This window comes from Polypterus senegalus, chromosome 13 (assembly GCF_016835505.1).
Source record: "Polypterus senegalus isolate Bchr_013 chromosome 13, ASM1683550v1, whole genome shotgun sequence".
Lineage (NCBI taxonomy): Eukaryota > Metazoa > Chordata > Cladistia > Polypteriformes > Polypteridae > Polypterus > Polypterus senegalus.
Window position 1 is genome coordinate 114,915,964 of NC_053166.1, and position 26,521 is coordinate 114,942,484.

At 40.3% G+C, this 26,521-nt stretch overlaps 1 protein-coding gene across 2 annotated transcripts in view; it reads left to right on the forward strand.

Moving 5' to 3' along the window:
- The first annotated feature begins 3,250 nt into the window (after positions 1–3,250).
- The window catches only part of LOC120541978 (pantothenate kinase 3), an 86,699-nt gene continuing 63,428 nt past the window's right edge, over positions 3,251–26,521 (forward strand). For both annotated transcript variants that reach the window (XM_039774019.1, XM_039774020.1), the window contains exon 1: positions 3,251–3,668. In XM_039774019.1, coding sequence (XP_039629953.1) covers positions 3,641–3,668 — 28 coding nt within the window. In that variant the 5' untranslated portion in view covers positions 3,251–3,640. The remainder of the gene's footprint in view (positions 3,669–26,521) is intronic.

Below are 26,521 nucleotides of genomic sequence, written 5' to 3' on the forward strand. Positions count from 1 at the left end.
GAGGGTTTTCTAGCATGAACCGCCTTTTTAAGGTCATGCCATAGCATTTCAATTGGATTCAGGTCAGGACTTTGACTAGGCCTCTCCAAAGTCTTCATTTTGTTTTTCTTCAGCCATTCAGAGGTGGATTTGCTGGTGTGTTTTGGGTCATTGTCCTGTTGCAGCACCCAGGATCGCTTCAGCTTGAGTTGACGAACAGATGGCCAGACATTCTCCTTCAGGATTTTTTGGTAGACAGTAGAATTCATGGTTCCATCTATCACAGCAAGCCTTCCAGGTCCTGAAGCAGCAAAACAACCCCAGACCATCACACTACCACCACCATATTTTACTGTTGGTATGATGTTCTTTTTCTGAAATGCTGTGTTCCTTTTACGCCAGATGTAATGGGACATTTGCCTTCCAAAAAGTTCAATTTTTATCTCATCAGTCCACAAGGTATTTTCCCAAAAGTCTTGGCAATCATTGAGATGTTTCTTAGCAAAATTGAGACGAGCCCTAATGTTTTTTTTGCTTAACAGTGGTTTGCGTCTTGGAAATCTGCCATGCAGGCCGTTTTTGCCCAGTCTCTTTCTTATGGTGGAGTCGTGAACACTGACCTTAATTGAGGCAAGTGAGGCCTGCAGTTCCTTAGACGTTGTTCTGGGGTCTTTTGTGACCTCTTGGAGGAGTCGTCTCTGCGCTCTTGGGGTAATTTTGGTCGGCCGGCCACTCCTGGGAAGGTTCACCACTGTTCCAGTTAGGTTATTTTTTAACAAGGGGGCAATTACTTTTTCACACAGGGCCATGTAGGTTTGGATTTTTTTTCTCCCTAAAAAATAAAAACCATCATTTAAAAACTGCATTTTGTGTTTACTTGTGTTATATTTGACTAATGGTTAAATGTGTTTGATGATCATAAATATTTTGTGTGACATGCAAAAGAATAAGAAATCAAGAAGGGGGCAAATAGTTTTTCACACCACTGTATATGCTGTTAGCTGAGGGGGTGGCACGGTGGCGTAGTGGTACAGGGAGATAACACTGCTCTCTGTGCCGGGTAAGGTCCTTGATAGGGTAGTCCTCAATTGGATCCGTGATCACTTGCTCACCTACCAGAGACTGGAACAGTCTGGTTTTACGCCTAAGAAGTCTACCATCGACCGCATCCTTGCACTGAGGGTTCTCATGGAGCGTAAACGCGGATATCGGCAGAGTTTCTTTGCAGCCTTTGTTGATTTTTGCAAAGCGTTCGACTCAGTTGATTGAGCTGCCCTGTGGGACATCCTGAGGGTTTGCGGGATACCCTCGAGGTTGCTGGATATCATGGCCGGCCTGTACACTGGTACTGTGAGTGCTGTGCAGAGTGGAGGCAGGACCTCTGCGTTTTCCCAGTTGATTCTGGGGTTTGTCACAGGAGTGTTCTTGCTCCTACTCTGTTCAATGCTTGTATGGACTGGGTGTTGGGCAAGGTTGTGGGGTCCAGCGGCTGTAGGACATCTGTTGGTGAAGAAAGATTCATGGATGCTGACTTTGCTCATGATGCTATGATCTTTGCGGAGTCAATGGAGGCTCTGATCATGGCACTCGAGAGACTGAGTGAGGAGTCTGAGTATCTGGGCTTACGAGTGTCCTGGATAAAAACCAAGATTCAGGTCTTTAATGACCTCTTGGCACAGCCATCAGCAGTGTGTCTGTTTGCAGAGAGAGTGATGACCTTGTTGAGAGGTTTACTTACCTTGGCAGTGACATTCATGTCTCTGGGGACTCTTCCTATGAAGTCAGTAGATGGATTGGGAGAGCATGGGGGGTCATGAGGTCGCTGGAAAGGGGTGTGTGGTGCTCCCAATATCCATGCAAAAGAATGAAGGTCCAAGTCTTTAGAGTCCTGGTGCTTCCTGTCTTGCTATATGGTTGCGAGACATGGACGTTATCCAGTGACCTGAGATGAAGACTGGACTTCTTTGGTACTGTGTCTCTCCGGAAAATCCTTAGGTACCGTTGGTTTGACTTGTGTCGAATGAGCGGTTGCTCATGGAGTCCCGAATGAGGCACATTATCTGCATTGTGAGGGAGGGTCAGTTAGGTACTACAGCCATGTGGTGCATTTCCCCAAGGGTGATCCAGCTCGTAAGATCCTCATTGTTGGGGACCCAAGTGGCTGGATCAGGTCAAGGGGTCGCCCATGTAACACCTGGCTGTGGCAAAGCTGTTATCTTTGTCCAGTGCTGTCAGAATGCACAGAAGCTTAGAGGTTGGAAGTTTACAGACAGTAGCAAATCAAAGGTCCCAAGGTTTAGCAGTTCAGTAATTTTAGTGCTTGATCTTCTATGGGGTTCCCAAATGTTGGGGTGTGGTAACACACTTTTTATAATTTTAATATTGTTTTGGTATAATAACCAGTCAGTGGGCAGTTGGAGATTCACCCTTTTTGTCAGAAATATTTTTAAACAAAGACCTTTCTCAACACTTCTCCTAGCAGAACAAAATGAAATGCTTCTGCAAAAACTAAAAAAAAAGTATAATGAAAAGGAAATGTAATCAATGCAGCATTATAGTAGTACTTATAACCATCACAAAGAAAATGTAGATGAACTAATAATATTTTATGAGCTGGTTATATATATGAGTGCAAGGCACTTTAAATGCACATATCACATTGTCATATTGATTACTGATTGAACTTCACTGCTGCTTACAAGGGGCTGAACCTAAACCCACAAGGTTTCCAGTTTTCAGACTCTAAGCAAGTCATTTTACCTGCCTGTGCACACTTTAACTCTAAATGATATTTGAATGGTGTTTCCCATAGAAAAGTGGTGTATAAAAATAAAGGTTATTTTTTTTTTGTTTGTTTGTTGTGATTCTCTGAGTAACTGTGATCTGTGTATGGAAAGGTAGTAAGCACCAGATCATATCACAGGTGAGAAACGGCAGCTGATGCAGTGCACCACGAAATGTCTCGTCTTGACTTAAATTTTTACACACATCTCTTTCGCTCCCCCTATCTGGGAAAATATGTATTTTTTTAGTTCGAAAATTTGCTTTCTTTTTTAACTTCAGACACGGTATTAGTATGACTTCAAATCCCATAGTCCAACGCGCGTTTTATTAGTTCATCAGAACACGTTTTACGTTCGCCAATGCATTCTGGGAGATGTAGTTTACTTTTAAGCGTTTTTCATTCTACGGTGATTCCTCCAAACAACATTTACCAGAAGCCACATCGACATCAGTGGGTGGCTTGCAAAGAGCCTATGGTAATGAACGGGCAGAGAGGGTTGCAGTATCAGCTGAGTGCCTTTGTCTGTTATAGGGAAGCAGTATTATTTTTCTTGTCAGATGTTAATTGTTTGTAACAGTGCAGATAGTTCGCTGTAAACATCTAGGAAATGTGTGCCTTTGAAACGTATTAATGCCAACGGCCATTTTATGTTATAGTTAAAGAGAACCTTTCGTTGTTCAGTGGTAGTATAAAGGAACGGCTGGTGTGTGCAGGCTGTGCAGCAGGTTCCGATTCAGTGCCATTTTCATAATCAAGCGCACGCTCACGCACTCACTGTATTCGGGGACGAGCGGCTTCTGCGGATGCTTCTGAACGCCCGCGTACGACTGCCAACCGGGACCGGGACCTACCTCGCCTCCTGTACATCTCCAAGACATGAAAATCAAGGATGCCAAGAAGCCGTGTGAGTATGAACACGATAATCAACGTCAACATATTTGTGACGCGCGCGCAATGAATGGGACAACGCGCCTTCGCTCGCGGGCTGCTGGCCCGTCACTGCGTGAGCTTTCAGCGTTGCGCTTCAAAGGTGCGTTTGGTGGCGGCGTGAACTTACAGAGGAGAGACATATATTTGTGTTTATTTGTATCCCACAGTTATTGAGCCACTGTAGATACACGTAAGCACGTCTTCTCCGTGCTCTTTCTCATACATTACACGTCATCAGTATAAATGAACCTTGCTCAAATTCCCTAAATTGTTTAATTGACCTTTTTGTTGTTTTCGAAATATCAGTGGGTTTAGCTTAAGAATGACGTCAGTATTAAAGCGTCAGCGTCACTTCTTTACTTATAAATTATTCATGCAGCACCTGTTGATGATTTATTTAGTTTTTTTTTCACTTTTTTTTTAAGCGGGCTGACATAGTTATCCAAAGTAACACGATAATTACAAAGATTTATTCTCCTTCAGGTGAAGTTGCCTGCTGACTTCCTAAACATATATACAGTCGTGCTTTTAAGGAGCTGGCTTTAGTTCCCTAAAATGCAAATTTTAAATAACAAACATATAGTTAAGAAATTGATATTTTGAGAATGTTCTCAACCTGAAGATTACCAGATACAGTACAGTACAGTTTATCCAAGGTGAAATGTATGTATGTTAAAAAAAGCTTTTAAAGTAAATTAGACATTGTGGCTTTGCGAAATGATGCAAACACACTAACGTTTCATAAAATGTATGACTTGCAATCTGTTGTTTGTACATAATATGACTGGCAATATATGCAATTCACCTCAGAAATTAGAATGTGTCATCAGATAATTTATAAGTAATGGTATTCCACAAGCGTTTTTGCTTTTTCCAGTAGAATGGATAATATAGTTATCACACTAGTGTGTGTGTATATATATATATATATATATATATATATATATATATATATATATATATATATATTATACCTGTATACTGTAAATATACATATATACATACATATATACACATATATATATATACATATATACACACACATACATTCACATATATATACATACAGTATATACATATATACATATACATCCACATATATACATATACATATGCATTGAATTGAATGGAATTGAAGAGTCGCATAGCATGGGGGAGGAACGATCTCCTCAGTCTGTCAGTGGAGCAACACGGTGACAAAAATCTGTCACTGAAGCTACTCCTCTGCCTGGAGATGACACTGTTAAGTGGTTTGCTTAGTGCCCGTCGCTCTGCTACAGATGTTAAACTGTCCAGCTTTATTCCTACAATAGAGCTATATTACTTTTTCAATGTTTTTGAAAGTTCTATTTCTTTTAAAATTGAATGTATTTAAAGAACAGTAACTGTAAAAAAAATTTTGTTAACTTGCTTTTTAATTATTAGGAGTCTTGGCAATGCTTATTGGGGTAGAATATATAGGTAACCAGCAGCATTGTATTTAGTGATGTACGAACACTTAACGTCTTCACTTTCTGCTTTTGAAAAGGCCGGAATAAGATCAGGGCTTGTGTTGATTGATTTATGTGAGCAGGTTGATTTGATTGCAGTTTCTCAGAGCCACTCCTACACAGTCCTACCTTCAAGAATATTCATTCCATCATATGCTTGCTTAGACTGTCTAGAGTAGATGCTTTTGATATTTTTGCAACTGGAAAATAGTTTATCAAGTGTCCCAGTCAGGATAGGTTCCTGACTTTAGTCTGTTTCTGTCAGGCAGTTGTTATTTCACTTTACTGTTTAATACTGGGTGTTCACCACCTTCAGTATACTTCATCTTTCCATTTGGGTTGTCTTTTTGGTGTATATGTTTACTAGTATCATTCTTTGGTGCAAGGCTTTTGTCACTAGGACATTGTTTATTGATTGATTTTAGGGTTAGGAGTACGTGTGAAGATTGTCAAGCAAGTTAGTCAATGCAGCGGTCTGATTATGAACAATTATTAACAGAAGGACTAGATAGGAGCAAAAATGAAAATGTTAAATGACATGAAGCATGTTTAATGGAATGGTGAACCTCTTTTTTGTGGACTACTGCAAATATAGACTTGTTTCCCTTGAACACTACAATAATTAAATGTAGAAAATGTAGTTGGAAAAGGGCAACATTTAGCTCTAATGTTCTTCACAAAAGCTCCTTTTCACAATGCTTTACTCATATGCTCACAATGAATTAACAGATAAAGCTGCAGAAATGAAATGACCGTGAATAAACTGTTTTGAAATCAAAAGGCAATTTAATATTACATGAAGCAAACACATTAAACCCCATACAGACTTCCCTAGTAAATTCGGAGACGACAAACAAGAAATAAAAAATGTATATAGAGTATTTATATCATTAAGTAAATGACTTAATTACCAAATTCTGCAATAGACAAAGCTGTGTGAGATACATATTACCATAAATTATGGATGTGGTGACAAACTGCTTCTAAAGGAAAATAACAGAAATATTCTACTAGTTCAGAAGTAAGGGATGAATCAGTACTTGCCTAGACTGGAGGTGGCCATGTACAAATGGTGCTTCTGCTGGAATTTAATCTGTAAGATGAATGATGTTCTGTTATGAACACCTGAATGGGTCTGGAGTTGTGAAACTGATAAGATGTTTATGGCCTGCTATGGTCCTCCTTCTGTGGTACTTTGCTGCTTTCCACCTTCCAAAGTGTTTTTTTTTTCTTTTCCCCTTTTTCATTTCATCTGAGGTGGCTCATCCTGATTTAAAGCTGTAGTGATGTGGGATTTCTAGTAATTTAGTGCTAACATGATTTATTAGATCCAGTTCTTTAAAAAAAGTGAGTTTAGTTTAAAGGTGTACACTACATAAAGTATATTAGTAGATGGCTTGTCATAATGCATGCATGAGAGGTGAATGTTATAAGAAAAAGGCTATACAGTCAAGTGTTATTTGCAAGTATGTGGTGCTGGTACATCTTCTAACTAACTTGAGTAAATTATCATGAGCTTTTTAAGCTAATGGCACAACATCATGATCTTACAAGTTTTCAGACAGATGCTCAGTTCCCCTCAGATCCTTTCTGTTTGTTTCATTTGTAATGTTAGTTGAGTACTTGATTTTTAAAATGTAACTCCTTGCATGCATACACTTTTTTTCTTTAGACTTGCTTCTTAGAAAATCTGAGTTTGGAGGACTTAATGCAGTTGTAAAAAGATGTAGTTTATAAGTGAAATTGTTTCAATGTGCTAGTTCAGCAAAATGGAACTTGAATAGCAGACAAGAACATGGTGAATTAAAGAATCAAGCTTGCATTTTTAATAATCCATCAACAAAGATGTTATTCAAAAGTAAAAAGCACAAGTTAGAAATGCAAACATCGAAGGTACTTCTATTCAAATAAGCTTCTTAAAGTCTAATTCTATCAAGACTGAACAGCTTCTGGTGATTACAGAACACTCACGGTTTCATTTTAGCATTGGTGTTGATTGGAAGCAGCAAGGGTACAATTGCAGGTGAAACATAACTGTTGCAATTGGAAAAGGTCTTGTGTCACAGGGACAACTTAGTAAAATTTATGACCTTGGAAAGGGAATGTTGTCCAAGTGTTTTAAGTCTATAAGTAGTAGACAAAATGGTATTTGAGGACAGTTTACCTTTTACACTAATATAAACTAATAAGTGAAACTATATTTACATATATTTTGCTAAAAACATAAACTTTTTTTTTTTTTATCTTGGATGAAATGCCAATTGTAGAAAAGAAGTGTAAAAGGTAAATATATAAAAGTTAGGTGTGCAAATTAAGCCAATTTTAAATTTGTTGAATTTATCTAATTATCATTTTTATTTTCTTGCACTCCGTTTATTTTATGAGATGGTTCTTATGTGAATTGCCATCACAAAAATGTAATTTTCATTTTGCATTTAATTAGGTATGATGCAATATGTGATTTGTTAATAGTCTCCAAAAATGCTCAATTGCAACATTAGTGATGCAGTTTAACATCTTTGAATAACAGACATTTTAGTTTAATTTTAGATCCTGATTTCTTGAGGTAATGATCTTAAATTGTTCTGTTTTGCTCCTGGCAAACCTGCCATTTCTATTTATATGTTGTCAGAGCTGTCAATTTGGAATAAGAATAATTTTTAGGCTGAGAATACATGTAAACCAAAATGTAATTTAACAAAGGCTCAAAAATATTTCAATTTATAGTTTTCCTTAAATAAAGACAGTTTATTTCAGACACGCTTATGTTGCATTTTTTGCATGATTTAAAAATGTAGTATAATGCACTATAGTAATTTTTTATCAATTGGAAAATAAAAACTTAAAGGATAAGTTTGATGTTTTTCAATCCAAGTTTTTTCTTCTCAAACATGGTGTAGAGCATACACATTTGCCACATGAAATTGTGTTCTAAAGTCTGGATATCACAATGCCACACATTTTGTGTTAAATACCAATACTACTGAAAGTGTACAATACTCTATCCCTGTCAATACCATGGCAAAAACAGACATCGCATTCAATGGCTTTTTTATTAAAGTATCTTCACTTAATGAAGTGACCAGTATAGTGCCTTTTCCTGTAATACATTATATTTCTAAATATGTTCAGTCTAATCTGGGGAGGATTACAGAATAGGTTTTATAAAAAATGATATATCATTAACTACCTGAATTATCTTGGAATGGGCACAGTCTTAATTTATTCTCTGATAGTTTCTGTCCAGTAACTGAAAACTAATGTTTAAAATCCACACTAAATATTAAAATACAAACCTGATTATATATGCACTGTTTAATTAATGAATTCCAAGATAATTTCAGATACTTCCATTTTAGACAGTTCTTTAAAGCTGTGTTGGTAATTGCATTAGGCCTGGGTAAAAATGTTGACTTTCCAATTAATCATTTTTTGTTTAAACAGTTCGATATTGATTCTTAAAGTCTCAAGATCGATCTTGTGAATTTCTTTCTTGCTCAATTAGTATATGCAGATTTTTGCTTATATGTTTTTTGCCGTTCGATCTAGTAGATGGAGGAAATGGGCCTGTTAAGGCTTTCTGCGGTAAAAAGCACTTTACTGCTTTGCATAAAATGGTGTGTCCTCTTAAACTGAAATCCGTGTCTTAGACAGTTAAATCAGATGCGTGGACTTACTATGGTTCAAATGGTGCATTGGTACAGAACATCTGGATAAAAGAAAAGCCATATGTAAGCTATGCAGCTCAGAATTTAATCATTTTTGTAACATAACAAATTTGAGAAATCACTTCTCCCAACGTCACCCAGAAACATTGTCTTATTGGACTTCCAAACGAGTAGAACCTAAACAATTTGCTTTGGAGCTGGTGTTTAGCCCTAAGTTTTCATTTAATTTGCCTTGTGCCTAAAAAATAAGAGAATCTGTAGCAGTTTTTATCTTTTTCAGAACAGCCTGGGATAGAAACGCGAGTGTGTACTGAAAGCAGCTGACTTGAAGTAGTTCTGTAATAGTGGCATTATCTGTCACGTTGGCTGGTTCTTTTTATTTTATGTTCCATTCATTCAATTCATTCAGCTCTAGATCCTTGTTTTGAAATGCTTACCTTTTGTCTGAGGACTGTCGGGAAACATTTTCGAGACTGATTAATGTGACTGCTACACATGAGCAGCTGGCGATGTATGTAATTTATAGAACTATGGAAAGACACAAGTCTTCCTGCTGTATTTTTAGTTTTGACTAATTCAAGATTATTTTAAATGTCCAATAGGGGAATAAATTTGGCTAACAGTTAAGTTGAAGGGTGCCTACATGGAGATTCATAACACAGAAATATGTTATTGAATAACATTTATTATTTAAGAAGTACTATTTGATTATTTTCTCTTATTCACAAGATGATATAGAAGTTTAAAAAGTAAATACCATTGCAATGTATTAAAACAAGGAGCAACCTCTGCAATATGAGTGGACTCGGATGTGGTGATACATATGATGGTTAAATTATTGTGAATTTTAAATGAATGCAGGTTTTTTTTTTAAGAGCAATTATATTTTGTTCCACTTGTTCCAAAAATTAACTGTACATTACTAATAAATTATTTATTCTTAAATGTCTGTCTATGCTTATGTTGATATTATGAAGTCACTATGTAGGCACCCTTCAAATAAATTACTGAAATTTGTAACATTATCAATATTTTCTATGCATGGTTAAGTAATTTCTAAAAAAAGGCACCACACTAATTCAGTCAAGATAAAACTGATTTTGAATTGGGACGTTGTGTATCAGAATCGAATTGGGAATATCCAGCCGTAAACATCATGTTTTTAAAGTATCTCTTTGTCAGTGAACAAATTAGGTTCGTAATATTTGCTAATAATATACATTAAAAAAAAAAAAGTTTGTCCCAGCTTTAACATTTTCTGTAAAATTAAAATGGTCAGCTTTACATTAATCCCTCATTTCAGAAATCCTGTTAAACAGGAAGTTTTTGTACATGAGTCATCACACTTTGTTTTTGCTTATACCTGTATACATAACCAGAATTTTAAAATTACTTGGGCCTGTCATTACCTGTACTCAATAAATTTATAATTGAGAGGAAACCTTATATTGTTCAATGTATCATTCCAATATATACAACATATTCTTTCACTTATGGACTGTATTAATGAACTGTATGAAGTGCTTGCAGATTTTTATGTAGAAATGAAGTACACTGTTTTGGTTGGTTTTTCTAACTGTGTTTTGGAGATTACATGTCTTTGTTAACACAGTACATGTCATATTCATGTCATATTTATAGGGAGATGTGCCTTGTCCTTCAAAACATTGAAACACTAAGTTTTATTTTGGTATTAACAAATGGAGAAACTTGTGTCATTGCCTATGCAGACAAGCCAAACAGTCTCTATATTTGAGTCTTGCATCTGTGTTTACTCACTACAATTGTTGTTAGCACTGCCATCCCACAACCCTATATGCGTAACTGTGAAAGTTTGTGAGTCGCACCCCAGTGTGACTCTGAACTGTATACACCATGTAGAAAATTGGACTGATGGATATCTATAGAAGTCCTCATTACAATTACAAACTGTTTATATATTGGGATAGTGCAGGACACGATTTAAAAGCAATTAATCTTGTTGTTTCATCTTCTCTTACAAATGCATGACAACACAAGTTAAACTATTACACTTCATTAGATTGGTAATGTTATTTCGCTTTCAAAGCGCGCACAAATCTGTTTCTGAATCAAGTGGAAATAACATGCACCTGTGTGTTTTTTTTTTTTTGTTTTGTTTGTTTAATTAAAAGAGTGATTGCTGCACTCACATGCAGGAATTTTCTGCAAACACAAAAGCATTTCCAAACATGACCTCTGCTGTGTTACTTGTAGTCTCACATGAGTGCAAGTACCAACTTCCTTGGTACTACCGATACTTCAAAAAAAAAAAAAAAACAAAGCTGGGATCATTACGTTTTCAGAACTTTAGTACCAAAGTATGGTTCTTGTAACATCACAGTTGTAAAGTTAAGTGTTTTTAATATATTTTTAAAAATGCATAGCCAGTCCCGGCCCTTTTATGATGAACATTTTGGTATAGGCCACATTGCATAGAAACTTAGCAAATATGTCAATTTTTAAAGGCAAGACAGTTGTCAAGTATTGATCTCATACACACATTGTAAAATAGCCTACACATGTCGTTTTTGAATAAAAAACACAATATTATGAGATTCACCCATTTTAAAAGAAGGCTACCTCTGCACACTACCTCTGCTTTTGTCTTATTCCGGAATAACCTTTCACACCCCTGGGCTGTAATTAACTCATGAAAGTCAAAATTACAGCACACTGTTTGGGCCACGTTTTTGGGTTTGTTTTAATGTACTTTCATATTTATGTTAGAACTCGCACAAGCAAATAGAAAACATACCCCTGCCTCAGGAAAAATAGTCCCAGGAATATGTGATAAAATGATTGTATCCAGATCTTTTTTCCTACCAAAAACATGTGCTGCCAAACACCGAAGCATATATGAGGGTTTACTTTTTTTGAAATAAATTACGGAAGCAAATTATATTTTTCACAATATTCTTATTTTTTCAGATGCATCTGTATGTACAAGTATGTATGAAAATACATGTCATATCATTGTGGCAATAATTGAAACTGAGAAATGTCTCACAAGGCACATGCTATATATGAACCATGAACTTTCATTACTACTGAACTTGGATGTTCTCTCCAATCTGTAGCAGCATCCCTTGGTAGTATCTCTTGCTTTTGCCTTCTGATAATGTTTTATGGGCATTGGTGGGGTTCCTTGGATTTACTTTCCTCACCATTGTTTCCTTCCACAGTTGGCCACACTGACTTACACCTACACATCACAGTACTGTATGTTGTTATTACTGGGTGTACGTGCTGTATGTGTGCTGGAAAGATGAGATTGCTCATCTTATGTGCTGAGAAAGGAAGCTATGTAATGGGAGTCATGATGTACAAACATGCAATCCTTTTTTCAGGTAATGTACTGTACAGGTGAATATCAATTAGGTCTTAGTTGTTACACAACAGTTAATTTGAACTAGACTGGACAGACTGAGTTTGCCCTAATGTAAGGGATATTGTTGTGCTCTTCTTGTGTTACAGAAACCTGCACCAGTACTAGCAACATTTGTTAAAACATTTCCATAATTATTAAAATGCAACACAATAATATATCTAGCACTGTTCTTTTTATGTCATTACTAGCAAAATACCCGCGCTTCGCAGCGGAGAAGTAGTGTGTTAAAGAAGCAATGAAAAAGAAAAGGAAACATTTTGAAAATAATGTAACATGATTGTCAATCTAATTGTTTTGTCACTGTTGTGAGTGATGAGTGTTGTTGTCATATATATATACACATAAACATATATATATATACACATAAACATATATATATATATACATAAACATATATATATATATATATATATATATATATATATATATATATATATATATATATACACACATATATAAACATATATATACATATACATACATATCTACATATATACACACACAGCTATTTCAGATCAGTGCAATACGCTGCTTGTTAAAACGGATAACTCCCGCTCTTACGCAAGTCTGCGTGGATATTATGAACTATCGATTTGTTCAAGTTCTATTTAAATTTTAAATAGAAGGAATTTTTATTTAGTCGACAGAAATATCTTTGGTAGGAATGGTAAAACAGACAGGAATATTATTCTGAATAAATCAACTCAAACCTTAAACAACTTATAATATTTTGCTCTCCATAAAAATATATCCTGTCTAAATTATACAAGTTAGAAATAAAGTAAACGTTAAAAGAACAAACATTCAAATTTCTTTACTCTTATGTAATTTTATATAAAAATAAACTTAGATTTTAAATATCCCAAAAGATTTTGCTCTCCATAAAAATATATCCTGTCAAAATTATACAAATTCAAATATGAACATGCTGCATAACAAAACCTGGAAATATAAATAAAATGTGTTCCTTTCAGCAATAACAAATCAAATCATTCAGTTGTCTTTGCTCATATGTCATTTTAGAGCTGGACGCCTGGCATCTTTTTGGCAACAGGTTCGTTTCTGTTTGGTGTGAGGTTCTGTGTTGTGGAGATTCTCAGGATGGATTGCAGGTGCTCATCAGTGAGGCGACTCCTGTGTGCTGTTTTGTTAGTCTTTATCACTGAGAAGAGCTTCTCACACAGATATGTGCTACCAAACATGCACAAGGTTCGAGCCGCATGTAGACGGACTTTTTGTTCTTCAAAGTCACCAAAGCGCCGTGCAAACTCAGTGCGCTCAGTTTATCAGCAAAGTGCGATTTGGGAACACCGTAGTGACGACTTGGTTTAACATTACTTGGCAACAGGGAAAGTGGGGCAAGGTGCACTGGTGCATTTGTGTCTCCCATAAAAGCAGCTTCACTTGAAATCACTTTGTGATTGTGCACGGGTAAAACGTCCGCTGAAGTGTCAGATTCTTATTTAATTATTCTGCTTTCTGTATCTTCTGCATTGCATTCAGGTTACCCTGATGTTTTGTCTCATAGTGCCGCCTTAGATTAAATTCTGTAATTACAGCCACATTAGCTCCACAAATGAGACACACGGGTTCAGTAAACATATACTCAGCCTCCCATCGGTTTTAAAGGCTCTATTTTCAGAATCAACTTTTCTCTTCAGCATCGTGTGAGCTAGCTTCGCAATAACTTGCAGCATCATAAGCTAGACTTGATTAACGCGTAAGTGTTCGCAAGGCAGCTGAAGCGCTGCATTATGGGATCTGTAGTTTATTGTGTTACCAGCGCTTCATATACCCGGCTTTAATAACAATAATACAGTATATAAAATGATCTCGGGCCGGATATAATTACACCGGGCGGATGTGGCCCGCTGCCCTTGAGTTTGACACATATGGACTAAATAGAACTTGAAAAGATATATTTTTCAAATGTGATCGCAATTCAGATAGAGTTGACGCACTACAGCCTGCATGCCTCAATAAGTCATCCTCCCTCGCTCTTACTTTTTACCGCTCATCTAATGAATACACTGAGTATGGCTTTACCAAAACAATCATTGATGGCTAATAAAGTATCCATTATTCGAGTATGTAGATCGGGATATATATATACATATATATATATACCCGCGATCGCAGCGAGAAGTAGTGTGTTAAAAAGCTAGAAAAGAAAAGGGAACATTTTAAAAATAACGTAACATGACTGTCAATATACAGTATTTGTTTTGTGAGTGTTACTGAGTGTTGCTGTCATCAAGGATTTGATTATCATTATTTCTTTCAATCAGGTTCGTATTTGTAGGATGTGTTGTGTTCAAGTTACATTCCGTGTTTGTCAATCGCTGTAAAGATGACAGGTTTCATTCATCGATTCGTTTCTTACTGCATCAATAAACAGCTCGTCTTCTTCTTTATCTGAGACCTGACACACTGCATGCACGGTTTTTTACACTGTCTTCCTTTAGCGGACATTGACTTTTTCCACGTGTGCTTTGTTTCCGCAGTAGTTGGATTTATGAATATGCTTGTATGTATCAGACGCTCATATTTTTGCTGCCTTTTCAATTGTGTAATTCGGTTTTGTTCAGCCTTTTGGAACTGTTGCTTTTATCTGTGCACTCGCGCCAGTTCACGTGAGCCGCTCGTGTACATGCATCGAAGGTTCCCAGCTGTGCTGGTGCCATCTCGTGCTATGTCCATGGCTGTATTTAATGTTACCTTAGTTCTGGCACTTAAAACTTTCTCTCGCAGTTTCGCTGAGTTTGTGTCAAACACCACCCTGACCATCTCATCTTCCTCTCCATAAGCACAGTCCTTCACCCGTGAATATTTAGTGGCAGTTTGCTATTGGATTGCCGCTGACGGACGGCCTTATATGGGCAGGCACTAAATTACAAACGCCAGCGGCAGCCTGTCTATGAACTTAATTTAAATTGTAGGTTTACATCGTGCTTTGTTTCCGAAGTAGCAGAACTCATGAATATGGTTGTATATGTCACTCGCTCGCTTATTGTTTCGCTGCCTTCTCAATTATATAATGCATGTTTTCTTCTGCGCTTTTTTGAGGTCTTCCTGGTTTTCTATGTACTGCGTGATTACGTGGGAGGCGTGATGATGTCACACGAAACTCCCCCGGCGTTGAAGCTCATCTCCATTACAGTAAATGGAGAAAAACTGCTTCCAGTTATGACCATTACGCGTAGAATTTCGATATAAAACCTGCCCAACTTTTGTAAGGAAGCTGTAAGGAATGAACCTGCCAAATTTCAGTCTTCCACCCACACGGGAAGTTAGAGAATTAGTTAGTGAGTGAGTGAGTGAGTGAGTGAGTGAGTGAGTGAGGGCTTTGCCTTTTATTAGTATAGATTATGCAGTCTGGTGAAACAGATTCTTCAAATGCATCATTATAGATGGCATAGCCAAAGAAGGCTGATAAACTGAGAAGCAACTGCACCAACTACATTTTATTTTTTTTTTGCTTCAGGTGCTGTGGGAAATTTAGTATCTTATTCCACATCAGTGCCTTTCAAGCAACATTTTTCATAGGTTTCCAGAGATTATTAAGGTTGGGAATGCTGGTATGCCGATAGTTAGTAAAGTGTGCATTGAAAGATTAGGCGTTCTTCAGATATTTTCCAACATCTGATGAGGTATACCTTTTGGTAACAATTGGATTATTAAAGTTTTTAGAATAAGCTGTTCTCATAATAGCTAAGTATCTAAATAACAGCTGGCATCAGCTTTTTGTAATGTGTACGAATTTGTAAAAACAGTTTAAAAAAGGGACAATGTTGTTTAAGATGCGACTCTTATCAAGCTGTTTCTTTTTGCATATTCCTTTCCTGTTCTTTTATTTATGCACTTACTGAAGATATGTCTTCTTGCTGATTGTGCCTTGTTCAATGAAGCAACAAAACAAAATTTAGACTCCAGGGGCCTAATGTATAATTGCGTGCGTAGATCTCACACTATAACATGGCGTAAGCACAAAGCGGGAATGTGCATACGCACAGAAAAATCCAGATGCATAAATCTGTGCGTTCACCAACTTCCACGTTCTTCCGCTACATAAATCCCGATCAGTGTGAAAAGTAACGCACGTGCATGCACCTACTGTCCCATCCCAACTCCTCCCAGAATTACGCCTCTTTGAATATGCAAATCAATATAAATAGCCCTTAAGCTCAGCCTTCTGTGAAAAGGCAATGGCAAAAGCAAGAGGGGAAAAAAGAAGAATTTCAGCGAATACCAACTGGAGTCAAAGAAAAATGTACTATTTGTTGGTTTAAACAGTGTTGTAAACAACAAAAGGAAGTTGATCAAGTGACATAGCATGTCGGAGAAAGCTCACGTTCACAAAGTCGCACAGTGCCTGAAATAAAGTTGTCAGATATCAAAGTCGCCGTGAAAAGGTGAGTCATAGCCCAGCGTCTGAGTGTCATATGAAAGCTTATTATGGTACAGAGAAAAAAAAAAAGGCACACAATGGGGGGAAAAAGCATGAAATGTCAACTTTAATCTCTACATTTCCACTTCAGTCACGTAGTTTATTTTGTCATTAAAGTGGTACATCATAAACTTAATCTTAAAATCGTTTAATATACTAGTTTCTCAAATCCCATCGTAACTAAAGTAGCATGTTAAATGCTTTGTTTTGTATTTGATCTTCTATGTGCTCTATGTGTGTGAATCACTACCTGCTTCCGGGCTTTCTCTTCCTCCAACAGGACACAGAATCCATTACATTCATGATATTACAGCTATCTGAATAATTAAAATACTGAGATGTATACGTGATATCATTTTCATTGTGATAGGAGTTAAAGCATGTAATTAAACATGGGAACACGGTGGTGCAGTGATTGTTCATGTCTCATGCAAGATGCTTGCTGCGCCTTGTGCTACCTTTGATGAAATACTTTATTGTAGCCGTATTGTCCGTTTCAAACATACCAATCTCCAATTCCTGTCCTTTTCTTTCTCCAAATACCTAGTCGCCACACAATCAGCTCTGTAATAGATATTAAGCCATCTGTAAGCTTAGAACGCAGATTCTTCAAAAATTTTAAGGAACATCAAAATATCTTCGTAGTACATGTTATTCTATCCATCTATCTTTCCAGTGTCGCGTCAGCACCAGAAAGAATACAGCACAAGGCAGGAACAATCCGTTAACAGAGCGCCAGCGGCTCGCTAGCGCTGTGGCACCGTGTAGTTAAAGTTTTATCTGTACAATATACAGTAATAAACATTTTGCTGCATTTCATCTTAAAAATTATATCGTCATCATATGTAAATACGCGCTATATAAAGTGGCTCGGGTTGTGCAATATTATAACTGTAGTGCAAGTTTACAGTGAGGTGATTGTACTAATAAGTACAAACCGTTCTACAAGGAGCACTTGATGGACTCATTGAGTGCGTTTAGAGTTCTTGGGATGAAACTGTTTCTGAACTGCGAGGTCAGTACAAGAAAGGCTCTGAAGCATTTGTCATATGAGAGCCATTCAATAGACAGCATGGCTGAGGCAGTGTGTGCTTGATGCTGTATACCGATAATTCTCTTTATGATCAGCTGCTGTACAGCTGTGATTCACACTCAGATACAGTGATATAAATACTCTGACTGGTGCAGTGAGAGTAATATGGAAAAAGATGATTCGATGTGGGATCGGAGGTACAATGAGAGTAACAATGCTAAACCAGTTATGGTATTTGGAATAGTATGACCATTCTGTGGACCATTATATTGTTACAGGTTAATTACAAACAGATGCATTAAACTAATAAGTAATATGCAGTTAATTTCAGTTAATTTAGAAGCCGCGTCAGGGATGTGGATCTAAAAAAGATCGGATAACCACACAGGAACAGTAGTACTGCTTTGACGCTGGGTGCCTCCAGTCTGCAAAACCGAGCAGAGAACTTGTGTACGACAGGGTATGAACTACCATGGAAATGTGCATGGCTTTACACAAAGTTTACGTTTTATACATCACGATTTGAACATGGAAATGTTATTGCACAGCATTTTTGGGTGTACGCACCATTTATACATGAGGCCCCAGATCTATACTCAACCTAAAGGGTGATTGTACTAATACAGTATTAAACTTATAATTCTATTTGATGTTTTTGCAGTGAATGTTACTGATAATGAGAATTTCAAAGCCCTTTCATATACCTTAATGTGAATAATAATTACAATAATCCTTCATACTGTCTTGCCATAATGGTCATTTTTAATTTGATGTAGTTTTATCAACAATGTTTGATAAGGATGTATCATGAGGTTAAAAAATTGTTCTATTTTTGTCCTCTGCTTGTTCCCCTTTAATTGTGTTGGAATGTATAGCGGCATGTCATTACTTATTGGCCTGCCACTGCAGACGGAAGCATAGCTAACCATTCAGACTGCAAACACCAGACCATAACAGGACTAGCTGTGGATTATTTAAGTTTGATCCTTACTTCTTTCTTGTTGTTTACAGTAATAACAATTATACTTAAGGACACATTTTTCTGTTGCAGGTTGAATTTCCAGTAATGCGTCTTACAGTAAGCCGTATAAAGTCTAGGAGAGTTTGTAAAGCCAGACAGTCTAGCTCATTTGTTAATGACAAATGTTAACTTTAAAAATAGTTGGTGCTATAAATTGTTTAATTTGAAAACATTCTAAATTTAAAAACCAATTAACAGTGATGCTCAAACACCAATAAGAGTAATTTTAAACCAAAGTGATTTCACTACTTTTTCTGGTCATGAACCTGACTGGTTATATAAGGTAACCCTTATAAGCCATGAGACTTTCATCAATGCTGACATCACGGTCCAGAATGTAAAACGCTCCAAAACTGTTACAGTGGCCTGGTTATATCTCCCAATTTATTTTTTCAGTCTGGGTGCTGGACGGGTATTTTCAAAGTCTTCATTTTTGGTAAAGTGCAGATATTTCATAAATAGTTAAAATCTGCATGGTGTTGCCAAAAGTTTGTTTTTAGACTAGTACCATTGTTGCTCAGGTTTTACTACAAGTCCTTGCAATATCAATAAAACTAAAAAGGCCCAGATCATCAGCAGTTCCTGGTTGCCATCTTTTTGAACAGAAAAACTACTTAGGTATATGGTTATTTGACCGACACAGTTCAGAATAACGATTCGTTCCCACAATTCTGATGATCATGTTATCATCCAGAAATAACCTCATGTAAGTGGACTTTGGCTGTCAATGTCCACTTTTATTCCTGGCTTCCCCAAAAAATCAAAACGAGGTGGCGCTGGTTTATTTGAAGCAGGGTCAACAGACAGCCAGACATGAGGGTCACTTTTGGATTCAGAGTCACTTTTGGGCTCACTGTCCATTTCAGTTTCACCACCTGAGCACAGATTCACTTCCTCAATACTGCTGATGAGAAGCTCTTCAACATTACTGCTTGTATCACTAGCAACAGTAAGCAACATCCAGGCTTGAAAAAGACATTTCTTACGAGACACAATTATTACAGAGGGGATTATGGATCACTCTTGCAGGTGAGAGGTGAAGATGCATCGACACCTTAGCCCATGTGATGCTTGGACATAACGCTTTCGCAAGACCCGCCCGCCTATAAATGTTGCCCAAGTAATGCTCGTGACTTATGCCGACAGCACTTTTTCAGCCCAAATATTTCTCTGTTCTAAGGCTTATGCAAGGTGCATCAGTACAGTTACCTGAGTGATACACGGGACGTATGCTTTTAGCACAATTTTCGCAGCCCAAGTAATGCTCAAGTCCAACACTAAGGAGACTACTTCCGTTTTTCGATACATATCACTAACTTCAATAAGCAAAAAACAAACATTTTCCTAATTTTAAGGATCAATGTTCAAACAGAAGTGAGGACATTGGCACATATCCAGCTCGGAAGCCATGAATTTAAATCTCATTTTCAGGTTTTGCATGACAGACGTTGCATAACAAAAACTCAACTCCATTGCAGTTGTAATCTTAAAATACATTGCCAACATTTTGTGCTCGAATTCTAAAGGTAGTACATTACTCAGAATTCCAAGGCTTTGTCTCCAAAACAGTACATGCATGGCATTATTCTGTATCATAATGTATGCAATTAATTTCACACAAAATTATATATATTTTTGTCTTAAGCTTGTGACAGCTATTTTACATTATTCATTTTGTATTTTCTCTCTCTCTTTCATTGATTGTTATCTACATTTTGTTATCTTCTATGGCTTTTTCACATCTTTTCCTCAGACCACACCAAGTTCAGGTGAGGAGAGGTATGTAAAACAGAAGTTCTTGTTTGAGTTACTTTATGGGTGTGTTAAAAGTACATAACTTATCAGTTTTTGTGTACTGTATGTTATTGTGAAGACTTTTTATGACATTTACCCTTTTAGTTTGTAAATAATCCTGCGCATGTAGCAGGTGCAAATGATGGAAGGATGGCAGTTTGTTTTTTTCTTTTCTCACATTCAGATAGACACTGTGTTTTGTTATAGTAAGTTTATTGTTTGATAAAGCAATGCATTCTTGCTAATTTTGAACAATATTCTGTTTACATATATTGTAACATGGTTTGATACATGTGTCTGTCTGAGTCTGTGCCAAGTTTGGAAGAGGAGAGATGGTGCAAACTGATGGATTGTTGGTGGTTTGTAATTGTTGATTTCTTGAAATCGTATTCAACATTTATCCAGCTATATTTGAATAAAAGGGAATCTAACAGCAGCAGAACTTGGTACAAAAGCAATCTGTCAAATAAAAATGACTAAATGCAAGTATAGTAGTGCATTAATAGATCCAAATTGTTTTGTGTTAATAAGCTGATCAGAGTGTGGCACCAGGTGTCTTCAATATTGAACCTTTTCACAATATTCTAATTTTCTGAGATACTGAATTTGGGATTTTCATTAGTTGTCAGTTATTACCATCTAAATTAAAAGAAATAAACATTTGAAATACAGCAGTCTGTGTGTAATGAATGAATGTAATATACAAGTTTCAGTTTTTGATTGGAATTACTGAAATAAATCAACTTTGTCATGATATTCTAATTTCATGACCGGCACCTGTATATACATATACACATCTACATATATATACATATATATACACATACATACATACATACACACACACATATATACATATACACATACATACACATGAATATACATATATATATATATATGGCATGGAAGCCCTACCCTGTAGGGGCCGTGGTTGCCGCCAGGCGCGCCTGATGCCGTTGATCCCATGCAGTCGCCGGCCGGAGCTGGAGCCCGGCGGGACGCTTTGGAGGACGAGGAGGGCTTGTGCCTCCTCCACACCGCGAGGGCGCCCGCCCTGGTTCTGTTAGGGGCCACGGGTTGAGGGCATGGAAGCCCTTCCCTGTAGGGGCCCGTGGTCACCGCCAGGCGGCGCCCCGATGCCGGTTTATCCCGCGCGGTTGCCGGCTGGGGCTGGAGCCCGGCCGGACGCTTGGAGGACCGGAGGAGGGCGAGTGCCTCTCCAGACGGAGTGGGGCGTCCGTCCTGGTTAGGCAGGGGCCTCGGGTACAGGGCTTTGAAGCCCAGCCCTGTAGGGACCCGTGGCCACCGCCAGGCGGCGCCCGGTGCCTAATTATCCCGGGAGCTCGCACTTCCGCCACACCAGGAAGTGCCGGGGAAGACTTTATGTGGCGCCGGAGAGCTGCCAGGAAGGCAGCCAGCACTTCCGCACGCTGGGGCGTGGCCAAGGAACAGGTGCCGGAAACACCTGGGGCTCATCCGGGAGCCTTATTTAGGCCGCCCCTCCAGTCGGTGGTGGAAGTCGGGAGGCAGAAGGACTGAGCTGGAGAGCGGACAGGAGGCGCCAGGAAGAAAGGCACAGAGACTGTGGGCCCTGGACTTTGGGGATTCGTGCAAGAGGCACTGGGGTTCGTGGAGTGCACGGATTTATATGATTGTAAATAGTGTAAATAAACGTGTGTGGCTGCAAAATGATGTCCGCCTGTCTGTGCCGGGCCAGCGCTCACAGTGGCGTAGTCGGCAGGATGATCCGCCTGGTACAAGACGGGACCTGCTTCAAAATCAAATATTTCTGTGAACGCCCGCGCAGCAGCGACTCCACACACTGGCCGCAGGAGCGGCCCGTGCACGGCCTCGCTGGAGCGCTTTTACCCCGGAAACCGCCGCCGGACCGAAGAAAGGCCATCCCCGGGTGCGGAGGAGGAACGGACTCGCTGGAGCGCAGCGGCTCCGAGCCGCGTTGTTGAGACGGACAGCCAGGCGGCGGGCGTTCGATGAAGGCCACACCGAGGCAGGGGCCTCAGCACGACGGGATTCGGAGGTGAGTACCCTGCCCCGCGGGTTGGATGTACCTTGTTCTCCGCAGGGAGGGACGAACCGGATCCGCTGCCTGTGGCAGGAGCACGCCGGGCCACGGGTTGTCGGCAGCGGCGGCGACGGCCGCTGAGAAGACCGCTGAAGTCGGCCGCAGCTGCGGTGCGGCGAAGAGGCACGCCTCGCAGCCAAAACAGGGAGACAAGATGGCCGCTGGCTGGAAGTCCCGCCCGCTGACAGGCACGGATTGGCCGGTGTGTCTTGCGTGCCGCCGATGATTGGATAGAGGCGGGCCTAAGGAACGCCAGTCTCGTGCCAAACCGAGACCCGATTGGGCCAGAGGGAGTGGCCCAGGGAGGCAGGCGCCGCGTGGAGCTGATGGACAGGTAAGCCCACCGACGCCTGTCTCTCTTTCCACCAGCTGCTCGGCGTAAGGCCGGAGGAGTCCCTTCGCCCGCCAAGCCGCTTTTGAGGAGTTGCTGCGTGTTCTAGTCGCCAGTGCGAGCAGCTGATGGAGAAGGCGGTCGGCCGGGAGTGACACCGCGGAGACGGAGGAACGGCGCGGGCGCTGGAACCGAGGCAGACGGAACACGGCGGGAGTGGTGAGTGTTGCCGTTCCCGTGAAGCAAGGGGGTTCGCCAACATGGCCGTGACTGTTTACAGGACGAAGCGGCTCAGCAGGCAACCTCCCAACAGCGGATGCGGCGGTGCAGACAGCTAGCGAGGCTGGGAGATCGAACACGCAAGGGCTGGTAGGATCGGGCTGCTGAGTGCCCTGGGTCCTAGCGCACTGCGCTTCAAGCCCGCAGCTGTCTCCTGTCGCTTGCCTGGACGCAGACGGGCTGGATTTGAGCTTTGCTGTGCTCAGACCCAGACCGCCAGCCCCAAGAAAAGAAGGAGGAACCGGCGGGTGAATGCCGGTTCCTCCGATAGGGAGAGGGCGCGGGCGCTGGGTGCGCGCTCCGAGAAGGGCCGCCCTCTGTGCGGGCAGAGGAGATCCCCTGGGCGGCTGGGCGAGCTGCCTGCGAGCGTGCCGCGGACAACAGGCGGACGGGCATGGAACCTGCGACGGAGGACTTCAGCAGGCAAGTCAGGGGCTGTCGGAGGGGGGCAGGAGCACTGCGGGTACGGAGACCGACAGGGCACTCGGGTGAGTGTCCTGGCAGTGCTTCTGGCCCTCTTTTCCTTTTTTCCACAGGCCGAAGCCCCGACGCAGCGCTGAGGACGACGTCGCCAGGGACCTGCCCTCCTGGAACGGGCGCCCGCTGGAGGGCTCCACGCCGAGAGGCCAATAGTGTCCCAACTGCGGGGAACAGCGGGGCGTAGCGCGGCGAGACCACAGGGGCGCTTTGCGCCGGGCGGGGTGCCGAAGATGGATGTCCCAGGGTGCCGTGTTGGACCCTGGGGCATAGTAGGACCTCGCCGGGACGTGCTGCCCTTTCGGTTGTGCCGCTCGACCCACGTGTCCTCGCTAGCGGTGGGCATCAGCCCCCGGCCGGGGCTGGAGCCCCGCCGGGACGCCCAGGAGGACATGAGGAGGGCTTGTGCCTCCTCCAGACCGCGAGGGGCATCCGTCCTGGTTCTATTGGGAGCCACGGGTCGAGGGCATGGAAGCCCTACCCTGTAGGGGCCCGTGGTTGCCGCCAGGCGGCGCTCGATGCCGGTTGATCCCATGCAGTCGCCGGCCGGAGCTGGAGCCCGCCGGGGCGCTTGAGGACGAGAGGGCTTTGTGCCTCCTCCACACCGCGAGGGGGCGTCCGTCCTGGTTCTGTTGGGGGCCACGGGTTGAGGGCATGGAAGCCCTTCCCTGTAGGGGCCCGTGGTCACCGCCAGGCGGCGCCGATGCCGGTTTATCCTCGGCGGTTGCCGGCTGGGGCTGGAGCCCGGCGGACGCTTGGAGGACCGGAGGAGGGCGAGTGCCTCCTCCAGACGGAGTGGGGGCGTCCGTCCTGGTTAGGCAGGGGGCCTCGGGTACAGGGCTTTGAAGCCCAGCCCTGTAGGGACCATATATATATATATATATATATATATATATATATACACACAGACACACATATATACAGATCTACATATATGTACATATCTACATATATACACACATATATATATATATATATATATATATATACACAGTGGTGTGAAAAACTATTTGCCCCCTTCCTGATTTCTATTCTTTTGCATGTCACACAAAATGTTTCTGATCATCAAACTCATTTAACCATTAGTCAAATATAACACAAGTAAACACAAAATGCAGTTTTTAAATGATGGTTTTATTATTTAGGAGAAAAATCCAAACCTACATGGCCCTGTGTGAAAAAGTAATTGCCCCCTTGTTAAAAATAACCTAACTGTGGTGTATCACACCTGAGTTCAATTTCCGTAGCCACCCCCAGGCCTGATTACTGCCACACCTGTTTCAATCAAGAAATCACTTAAATAGGAGCTGCCTGACACAGAGAAGTAGACCAAAAGCACCTCAAAAGCTAGACATCATGCCAAGATCCAAAGAAATTCAGGAACAAATGAGAACAGAAGTAATTGAGATCTATCAGTCTGGTAAAGGTTATAAAGCCATTTCTAAAGCTTTGGGACTCCAGCGAACCACAGTGAGAGCCATTATCCACAAATGGCAAAAACATGGAACAGTGGTGAACCTTCCCAGGAGTGGCCAGCCGACCAAAATTACCCCAAGAGCGCAGAGACGACCCATCCAAGAGGTCACAAAAGACCCCAGGACAACGTCTAAAGAACTGCAGGCCTCACTTGCCTCAATTAAGGTCAGTGTTCACGACTCCACCATAAGAAAGAGACTGGGCAAAAACGGCCTGCATGGCAGATTTCCAAGATGCAAACCACTGTTAAGCAAAAAGAACATTAGGGCTCGTCTCAATTTTGCTAAGAAACATCTCAATGATTGCCAAGACTTTTGGAAAAATACCTTGTGGACTGATGAGACAAAAGTTGAACTTTTTGGAAGGCAAATGTCCCTTTACATCTGGCATAAAAGGAACACAGCATTTAAGAAAAAGAACATTATACCAACAGTAAAATATGGTGGTGGTAGTGTGATGGTCTGGGGTTGTTTTGGATTTTTTTTTCTCCCTAAATAATAAAAACCATCATTTAAAAACTGCATTTTGTGTTTACTTGTGTTATATTTGACTAATGGTTAAATGTGTTTGATGATCAGAACATTTTGTGTGACAAACCTGCAAAAGAATAAGAAATCAGGAAGGGGGCAAATAGTTTTTCACACCACTGTATATACATACATGCATACACATATATATATAATATATACAGTAATTCCTCGCTATATCGCGCTTCGACTTTCAAGCGGTTTCACTCTATCGCGGATTTTAAATGTAAGCACATCTAAATATATATCACGGATTTTTCTGGTTCCGCTTTCTGCGGACAATGGGTCTTTTAATTTAGGTTACATGCTTCCTCAGTTTGATTGCCCAGTTGATTTCATACAAGGGACGCTATTGGCGGATGGCTTAGAAGCTACCCAATCAGAGCATGTATTACATATTAACTAAAACTCCTCAATGCTAAAAGATATGCTTCCCGCGTGGCGCTTGTTTTGTTTGCTTCTCTCCGTCTCTCTCTGCCTGACGGAGGGGGTGTGAACAGATGGGGTTGTTTACACAGTGGCTGTTTGCCTAGAAGATAGGACGCTCCTCTACAAAATGCTGCTTTATCGCGGTGCTTCTGTATACTTAAAAGTACGTAATGATTAGATATGTTTGTATTCTTTTAATTGTGAGAAAGAACTGCCATCTCTGTCTTGTAATGAAGCACAGTTTAAACGTTTGACTAAAGGGTGTTATTTCATGTCTAGAGGGCTCTAATAATGTTAACAGTGTGGGAGAGTTTATAAGGGCTTAAAATATATAAAAATAACCATACAAACATATGGTTTCTA